This window comes from Acanthisitta chloris, unplaced genomic scaffold (genome assembly GCF_000695815.1).
Source record: "Acanthisitta chloris isolate BGI_N310 unplaced genomic scaffold, ASM69581v1 scaffold39867, whole genome shotgun sequence".
Lineage (NCBI taxonomy): Eukaryota > Metazoa > Chordata > Aves > Passeriformes > Acanthisittidae > Acanthisitta > Acanthisitta chloris.
This window is the reverse complement of record NW_008683948.1, coordinates 1-9,326: the sequence shown is the minus strand read 5'-3', so window position 1 is coordinate 9,326 and position 9,326 is coordinate 1. Positions and strand designations below refer to the sequence as shown.

Genomic DNA, 9,326 nt, shown 5'->3' with positions numbered 1-9,326 from the left:
TGCTGTTGCCCAGTCACACAGCACCAAACACCACATTTCTCATGGGCTACACCATCCTAATGCTGTTTTCATGCAATAAAGCCTTGCACTCAGTCAAGATAAACAGGTGGAAGCAGCAAAAGTTATTGCAGAGTAAGAACTTCAGCAATTTCAGCATCAACTGTCTGAAAAGCAGCCTGGAAAACACAGAGTCATTTATTAAGCAGTGAAACACTTCCGTTTCGAGCTGACTGGGAGGTTACTTGTTTGACTCAGATGGTGCTGAGCTCTGTACATCTTGAATTTCCAAAAGCATCTTGTTAGCATTGGTAGGACGTGAGAAGAGATTAGTTATTCAGTAAAGAACATCATTCTTGGCTGAGGTTTTATTTTATCCATGTAAGGCAGATACACATAAATCTCTGTCAGCTTTTCCCCCTCTAAGCCAGATCCCAAACCCTGAGCAGCTGATTGATGAACTACTGAGCAAAGAGGCAGAGAGAAAATAGAACATTTTGAGACAGGCAGAGTTTAAGAAATAAAAATAATTACTGTGCAATGGATCTACTGACATTGTCCCTCAGAAATGACAGAAAAATCACCTTAGGTGGGTCTTGGGCACAAGGAGAGTCACAGAGTGGTTTGGGTAGGAAAGACCTTAGAGCTTATCCAGTTCTACCTCCTGCCCTGGGCAGGGACACCTCCCACCAGCCCAGGCTGCTCCAGCCCCATCCAACCTGGCCTGGAACACTCCAGGGATGGAGCAGCCACAGCTGCTCTGGGCAACAGTTTTACACCTGTTTTTCAAGTAACATTACTGTGCCTTCCCAACAACCTCAAACTTCTTCCCTTCCCAAGGCAGAAATCTCTCTCCCACCTTCCACGTGCAGCTCCTTCCCCCGCAGCACGGGAACAGGAGCCCACAGTGCCTGCAGAGGTGGGAGCAGCTCAGCCCAGGGCTGGGATCAGGAGTCAGCACTCCCAGGGAGCAGCTCTGGCTGACACAGCCCCTGCAGGATTCTGCCTCAAGTCCTGCTCAGGGTCAGAGAAGGAAACCTGTCAGAGCCAGAGCTTAGCCCCTGCTCTGACTCAGCTTTGCAGGCAATTCACAGAATTACAGAATCACTGAGGTTGGAAAAGACCTCCAAGACCATCAAGTGGGTCACCAACCTGTGACCATCAGCACCTTGTCAGCTAGCCCAGAGCACTGAGTGCCATGTCCAGTCGTTCCTTGAACACCTGCAGGGCTGGTGACTCCACCACCTCCCTGGGCAGCACATTCCAGTGCCTGACAGCTCTTTCCATGAGAAATTCCTCCTGATGTCCAACCTGAACCTCCCCTGGCACAGCTTGAGACTATTTCCTTTTGTCCTGTCCTTGTTCCCTGGGAGCAGAGCCTGAGCCCACCTGGCTGCACCTCCTGGCAGGAGTTGCAGAGACCAGAAGGGTCTCCCTGAGCCTCCTTATCTCCAGGCTGAGTCCTCACATGTCCCTCAGCCTCTCCTCACAGGACTTGTGCTCCAGACCCTTCTCTGGGATTCAGGACTCCAGGACACATCACACCACGAGGGGCAGTTGGGACAAGCCAGACCTGGAGTGTTCCCACTCCATTTTCAAGCCCTTTGCCAAAGGCAAGGACAATGCCCCCGGCACACACAGAGTCCTGCTCAGCTCTGAGGCTGTCACATCTCCTCCCTGTGCTCCAGGAGACTCTGCAGAGCAGAGCAGAGCTGCTGTGTGTGCACTGCAGCAGGGCTGGCCCCGGGTCAGGCACTGAGCACACCCAGGGGCCTCCCAAGCTGTGTCTCTGCAGAGCACAACTAACACACCTGGGGGGTTGGACTGAGGGATCTCCAGAGGTTCTCTCCAACCCCAACCTGCCAGGGACTCAGGGAATCCCTGCCTTTGCCAGCTCCTGCAATTCCCATGCTATTTGTTATATCAATTAAAAGTCCCAACTCCCCCAAGCTCTAATTACAGAAGAATCTGCTCTCACTCAGCTTCTCTGAGGTTAGTGCCCTCCCGAGCTCAGCAACAAGGGGCTTGGCTTAACAGTCAATATTGATCCTCTTTGCCTTTGGTCCCAGGGTTTTACAGGGGTTTGAAATCACAGACCACAGAAAGCAAGGGCAGAGTAAGAATATACAGTGCATCTCTAGTAGTACAGTATATAACTGTATAGAACAGTACATTAATATATATAATTCTAAAGAACAGAATATATAAAGTAAGAATAAATATATTTTAAGTATCAGTTAGAGGAAAATAGCTCAGGCTCAGCTGGAAGGTCACACTTTCAGGAAGGGACCTTTTCCTTGCATAAGGAACCTCAGTTCAGACAGTGCAACACTTCCCAGCTCTGTCAACCCTCCAAGAAAAACAACCACAACTATGTGATGCAAAATCCACTAAGATTGATTAAGTGCAAGTTTAGGAATCCAAAGCAGCTTCTTTTGAGGAGCTGATGCTCCTGCTGCAGGCAAACATCTCTGGAAGTCTGTTTTTCAGCCCTCCAACTGGTCATTTTTTCCAATACCCAAGTGAGGATGAGCTGGAAGAGGAGGAGGTGTGCAGAATACATCCACAGCCTGAGGCACAGGCCATGCCCTGCCTCCAAGCTGCTGTTTGCACTGGCAAACATGGGCTAATTAGTGGTAATTCCCCTGCAGAGATGTCTCCAGCACATCATGCTTCACCCCAGCAGTGGGAGTAGAGCATAGGAAAACACAGATTAACAGTTCAACAGCTCCATCTTCCCAACTCCTTGTGGGGGAGATCTGCAGCACTGAGGGATGCAAGGAATAACCCACTCAGCTCCTCCTTTATTTCAATTTCATCTCTGAAAAAGCAAAAGCCAAGTGTGGCAGAGACACAGGTTTTGCTGTTTTAGTGGCAGAATGTATTTGTCTACCTCTGCCTGTGCATCCCGTGCCATTCCAGTGTCAGACACATCTCCTGCTCCCCTCCAAGCAAGTGGTTCCTGCATGGAACTCCCCACAGCCACCAGTGCTGCTGCCCTGCCTGCCAGCACAGCTTGTTTCACCAGGGCTTTGGCACCCTCAGCTGGAATGCATCGTGTTTCCACTTGCTTTGGATGGGGCTGAGCCCCCTCAGGCACAGCAAACAGGTCAATCTCCCAGCTCCAGGCCTCTGCAGAGACTTCCACACCAGCAGGGATGAAAGCAGCATCCAACAGTTCTAGAGTGAGCACAGCTCCTTAGCAGTATCTGCTGGAGCTGCCAATGAACACATTTCACTGCATTTCAGGCCCAAAATGCCATCCTCTCAAGGACAGATGCAGCACACACATTTGTATGCTCTCAGGCTCTTTGCTGCACAATTTATCTGGCCTAGGAGCAAAAATTAATTCCTCCATCCTGTACCAGCCAAGGATAAAAACGTTCCCACTGCTCTCCAGTGAGCAGAGGCTGATGCTGCACTCCAGGCCCAGTGCCACCCTGTTTGCTTCCCATGGCACCTGCACAGCAAACAGAACCTGCAGCTATTGGCAGGAGCTCTGCAGTCCCTCCCTGGCAAACATGCCTCAGTGCCTCCTCATTTCACAGACAATCCCATGCTTGTTCCTCGTTTGATATGCATTTCAATGCCACAGAAATGGCATTTCACAGTGTCGTGGAACAGCAGCACTGAGCAGGCACTTCCCCCTCTCTACCTCCTCCCCAACTCAGGAGATGAAAGCAGGAAAATAGTTTTGTTGTCAAATAGGAATAGCAAAATCTCTGAAGGTTTCTATTGCTCCAAATTCTCTCAAAAGAGAAGGAAAGAAAAAAAAATCCTGTGTGCAGCTGTTGGCAGTTCTGGACTGTGTTTTATTTGTGGCTTCTAAACCAAAGGCCAAATACCCATGAAAGGCCATTACTTAATAGCTATAATAGATGCAGTAATTAGTAGTTGGGCTTAATCTGCAAGTCTGAACTGATTTTAGAATAGAATCCCAGGATGGTTTGGGTTTGAAGAACCTTAAAGCTCATCCTCCTGTGTGCAGCTGTTGGCAGTTCTGGACTGTGTTTTATTTGTGGCTTCTAAACCAAAGGCCAAATACCCATGAAAGGCCATTACTTAATAGCTATAATAGATGCAGTAATTAGTAGTTGGGCTTAATCTGCAAGTCTGAACTGATTTTAGAATAGAATCCCAGGATGGTTTGGGTTTGAAGAACCTTAAAGCTCATCCTGACACCTCCCACCAGCCCAGGCTGCTCCAGCCCCATCCAACCTGGCCTACTCCAGGGATTTTTTTTTTTGCTCTGGGCACCCTGTGCCAGAGCCTCAGCACCTCACAGGGAGCAATTCCTGCCCAGTATCCCTCTGTCCCTGCCCTCTGGCAGTGTGAGCCATTCCCTGTGTCCTGTCCCTCCATCCCTTGTCCCAAGTCCCTCTACAGCTCTCCTGGAGCTACTTGAGGCACTGGAAGAGGCTCTGAGGTGTCCCCAGAGCCTTCTCCTCTCCAGGATCCATGTGAAGAACTGAAGATGTCAATCAAAACTTGTTAAACCCACACAAACATTTTGGTTTCAAAGGACCTTCCACCCTCACCCTACAAAATCCTGTTTGACTTGACCAACCCCATCAGTGACACCTCAGCACTGAACTCTCCCTCTCTGCCATGTTCCTACCACAAACTGAGAGGCCAAAAGTAAAACCTGAGTTCCAGAACTCTAGAACAATTCCATTCTGGCTGCTACACCCCTTTTTACTGCTTCCCTTCCAGAGGAGGGCTAGGGCCAAGCCACATTCCTGGGGCTGTCAGTGCTCTCTGGGAGAGCACCTCACCTCCAGGAAACACACACCCACAGCTCCAACAATTCCTCTACGTGCTGGACAGGGCTCTCCTGCAGCAGCTGCCACAGCCACACCTCTGCTCTGCTTCAGCTGTCCTGAGGGGCTGAGAGATTTGTCTGCTTTAAGAACTGGAGAAGACAAAGTGGCCAAATAGAGCCAAACCCCCAACAGACACAGGACTCATTTTTTATAGGAGCTGCCGTAAATTATTTAGCTCAGTATCTTCACTTCCACCTTTCCCCAGTCCTGTCACTGCATGTGAAATGCTGCTTCCAAAACACACATCCCTGTTCCCCTGTATTCACACCTGCATTTAGCATCCCTGTGCTCCCACTGGAGCACATCCTAACCCAAACACTTCTGAGCCACTAAAGACTGATTTCCCTGTGCCTTCTCCCATGGGTTTGGTGGAGGCATTGTCCGTGTTGGTGTTACTGCACACCAGTATTTATACCTCATTTCTCCTTTCCATGGTCACAGCTATGCCTGAAGAAGTTTACTTTTAACTGCTACAGAAAAACCTCACAAAGCAGCAGCCCAAAACAACTCGTTTGGGCCTCGGTCCAGCTCTCTGGCATAACACTTGTCCTGTGAGCACTGCAGCCAGCACTGGAAAACTTGGCTGCCACACCCAGGAAAAGTGGCTCCCAACACTCTGTGTTTACACCAGTAACCAGGCTGAGCTTCCACCAGCACTCCAGGGCTTGGTTGGTCTGAAATGGAGCCTGATGTCAGGAGTTTGCACCACAGACCTACACAGGGCTAAGGATTTCTCCAGTACTGATGGTGGTGAGATGGGATGAGCCAATCTGTATTTATTCTGCCTTCAACATCACTTCTGTTAGAATTAGGAACTGCAATTTGATCTTCTCACAGTACACAAATGTTAGTCCTGAGTTAAGAGACAACAAACTACACTTGAAACCTTCCTTTCCCTGCAGAAAAGCCCCGTTTGTGCCAGGCCCTCTCAGCACACACTCACCCAGGACTTCTCCAAACCTCCCAGCTCTGCCCCTCGAAGACAAAGTCAAACTGAGGCCCATTCTGATGGGAAGGGACCTCAGGAGGTCATTCTGTCCCAAATTGTGCTCAAAGCAGAGCAGTTCAGCCAGGAGATGACAAGGCATAATCTGCTTAGCTCCCAGGAGCTACTCAGGAGGCAAAGAAAGACAAGAAGGAGCTGATGGCAACTTTTTCTAACCAGGATGAGGTATTTGTAAAGGTTTGTTATAAAAAGCACAGAGAATAGATTATAATTCCTCCCCCCCCACATTGTCCCTGGCTTTGGGGACATCACACAATGTAGGGATCAGTGGGTAATTGCTCACACTCCTACCCCAGTGGCTGTGAGAAGGCTTCACCCTGCTGTTACTCACTGCTTGGTGGATGTCAGCCTTCACTGCCTCACTCAGCATTCCCTCGAACACAAAGGAGTCACCAAACTTCTCTGCCTGTGGAAGGAACAAAGGATTCAGCCACTATGTCATCAAAGCAAAGTTATTCTTAGAGCCCCACTCACATGTACAGCTTTGTTTCACCAAGGAGAAGGAAGTTCTAACAAGGATTCTGAGCTCTCTTTCCAGGAGGCTCTTTTGGAAGGGGAGAGAAGGGGTTTTACCCCTGGCTGGGGTTGTTCAGCAGCCCCTGGCAGCTCACAGGCTTCTGCACAGGGTTTTACTTTGAGCACAGCTGGAAAGGAGGATACCATTCCTCACCAAGACTGCAAGAAGTCTTAGCATATGACCTTAATCTTCATCTATTCAATTTCAGAAAGGAAAGCGAAGAACACAATACTTCATTTCCCTCCTGCCCAACCTGAAAGACTCAGAGGCAAATAGACTTATCCCCTGCAGGGCCCCAAATCTCACTGACAGCCTCCAGCAAGGGCTTTTTTTTTTTTTTTAAGGTTTGTAAAAATATATACTTTGGGTCCAACAACACCTGGAGGGTTTTGTTTTCAGCTTTCTATTCACTTCCAGGTTTCATCTGCCACTAGAGTTCTGCTAGTCCTTAGCAAAATAAAACCAAGCAGGAGGTTGCCTGTTTCCCTGCAGGAAGTGATGTGGACATGACTCCAATACACAAGAACCTGCTCAGCTGCATCCCAGAATCCTGCAGAATTAGTGCTGAGTTTGTGTGTCCAAATTCAGCCTCTGCCACGTGAGGAAGGAAGGGACACCCAACACCACCACCAAGTGCTGTCTGCAGCTGAGCCCACCTGATGCAAGGAGTGCTCAGAAAACACTCTCAGGCACATGGTGGGATTCTGGGTGTCCTGTGCAGGGCCAAGAGTTCGGTTTGATGATCCCTGTGGGTCCTTCCCGCTCAGGAGATCCTATGATCTCACATTTCCATACCACTGCACACATGCTGATCCCAGCAGCTGCTTCCAACAAGCAAACCTTGTTCCAACTCCAAATAGCTAAGGAACTTTTTCTCACCATTGTCAAGCTCAGGAACAGAAATAGCAGATAAAAGCAGCCCTTCATCCAACCAGAAGGATTCTGCCTCCCAAATGAGCACCAGTTTACCCAGAGAATTCAGCAAAGTGCCTCCTCTGAGACCTCATCATGACTGAGGCTTTTGTTTGCCTAAAAGGCCTGTCAGGGCTTGGGAGAAGCTGCGTAGGAACAGTCACTGTCAGGCAGGAGCAAAGCTCCAGGCACAGGTGGCTTCTTACTGGGGAGAACCTGAACAGATTCTTTCTCAGTCCATTGTTCCCAGTAATATGCACAAAACTATTATTACACTTGCTATTGTATCCTCCTGAGGCAGGAGGCTCTGCTGCCTGAAGGAGCCTGCAGAGCCCTTGGTATCACAGCTAAACCCCTTCTCCCTGTTCCTCTAAAATAAGGAAATCTAACCTAGTTGTGCTGGGACAAAGAGCTGCAGGACCCAAAGATCCCAAATTCCAAGCAAACCAACCCAAAAATCCTGCACAGACACCTGTGAGCATCACCCAGGCTGCAGGAAGGGCATCAATGCAGGTGTTCAACCTGACAACCTACACCTGAATGCCCTTTCACACCCCAGAGCAGCAAGGCAAGACAATTTCTTCTCTCCACTGCTTGCATCAGAAATACCTGAGCATGCAAATCCCAAACAAGTATTGTGATGCCCTTCAAAAAGAGTCCCAGCCTGGTTTGGGTTGGAAGGAACCTTAAAGCTCATCCCATCCCACCCCCTGCCATGGGCTGGGACACCTCCCACCAGCCCAGGCTGCTCCAGCCCCATCCAACCTGGCCTGGAACACTCCAGGGATGGAGCAGCCACAGCTGCTCTGGGCACCCTGTGCCAGAGCCTCAGCACCTCACAGGGAGGGATTAATTCCTAATAGCCCATCTAACCCTACTGTCTATCAGTTTAAAGCCATTCCCCCCTGTCCTGTCACTCCAGGTGCTTGGAAGTAATCTCTCTATGCAGCATTCCAGGTGGGGTCTCAAAGTTTTCCACAGGGATTCCCTCAGCACAAACAAGACACCAGGAGCCTGAATCCCCTTCTGCCTTACCTCAGTGATGTACCCAGTGGCATTCACGAATCTCTCAAAGTCCTCATTGCTGACCTCGTACTGGTCCATGTAGAAGCTGTCAATGTGGACTCTTCTGGCAGGGCCCTCTCCATCCTGCTGGATTTCAGGCTCATCAGTGCCCATGGTGAACACTCCCCCTGGAATTGCCACCATCTGCAGAGCAAACACCACCCAAGAGGTTACCAAAACCAAACACTGAGCAGTCTCACACTGCTCTCACTCCTCCTCCACCTCAGCCTTGCAGGTGCTTTTGTCCTGAGCAGCATTTCAGTGACCACCACAGCACAACAAAACAGCAACAGAGACATCTGGACCAGCACCTGTTTGGAGGAAGGAGCAAGCAGAACCTAAATTGAGCACAAACCCCCATTTGCAGTCCTTTCTACATGAAGTTTGGGCAATGTTTGTGCTCTAAGGAGGAGAAACATATTTCCTGGGGGCTTTTTTTAATGTTACAGTTTACTGTTCTTTATGCAGTTACACCACTTCCAGCATAGCAAATGATCAGTAAGTTCACAGCCCTGATCTCCAGGGCAGCTGGAGTGTTTAACATGATCTTACACATCCCTTACACATTCTTACACATTCTTCTCCTCCTGCTTGGGTCTCTGCCAGCACAGTAATGGTACCAAGCAATAAGCAATCCAGCCACAGCAGTGACTGTGGATGTGCACCAAGCAGGGAAGCACAGTAACAGAGCCACACACAGCCCCGCGAAGGGGAGCACTCTGCAGCTCCTCTTCCTGGTGTTAACCAGAACAGGTGGAGCAGGAAAACACCTAGATATCTCAGCTTTGCCCAGGGAGCAGCAGCCAGGGCAGATGCAGGTGGGAGCACGGGAAGGTGTGGGCACCACTGCCCGGGCACCTCTCCATCTGAGGCTCATCCAAAGGGCACAGCAGACCCTCCACGGGGGAAAACGAGACGGGGCCATTAGTACCCATGCCCAAGCTGAGTTTCTCAGGGGTTCACTCCACGAGAGCGGTGAGATTACTTCAATTTCAGTTAATTGAAG

At 49.7% G+C, this 9,326-nt stretch overlaps 1 protein-coding gene across 1 annotated transcript in view; it reads right to left on the bottom strand.

The window, feature by feature from the left end:
* The window catches only part of SUMF1 (sulfatase modifying factor 1), an 18,377-nt gene extending 9,910 nt beyond the window's left edge, over positions 1–8,467 (bottom strand). Inside the window, exons 1-2 of the mRNA XM_009079106.1 lie at positions 8,291–8,467; positions 6,158–6,232 (exon numbers count right to left, since the gene is read on the bottom strand). Of these exons, the coding sequence (XP_009077354.1) occupies positions 6,158–6,232; positions 8,291–8,464 (249 nt within the window). The 5' untranslated portion in view covers positions 8,465–8,467. The remainder of the gene's footprint in view (positions 1–6,157; positions 6,233–8,290) is intronic.
* Between the last annotated feature and the right edge of the window lie 859 nt (positions 8,468–9,326).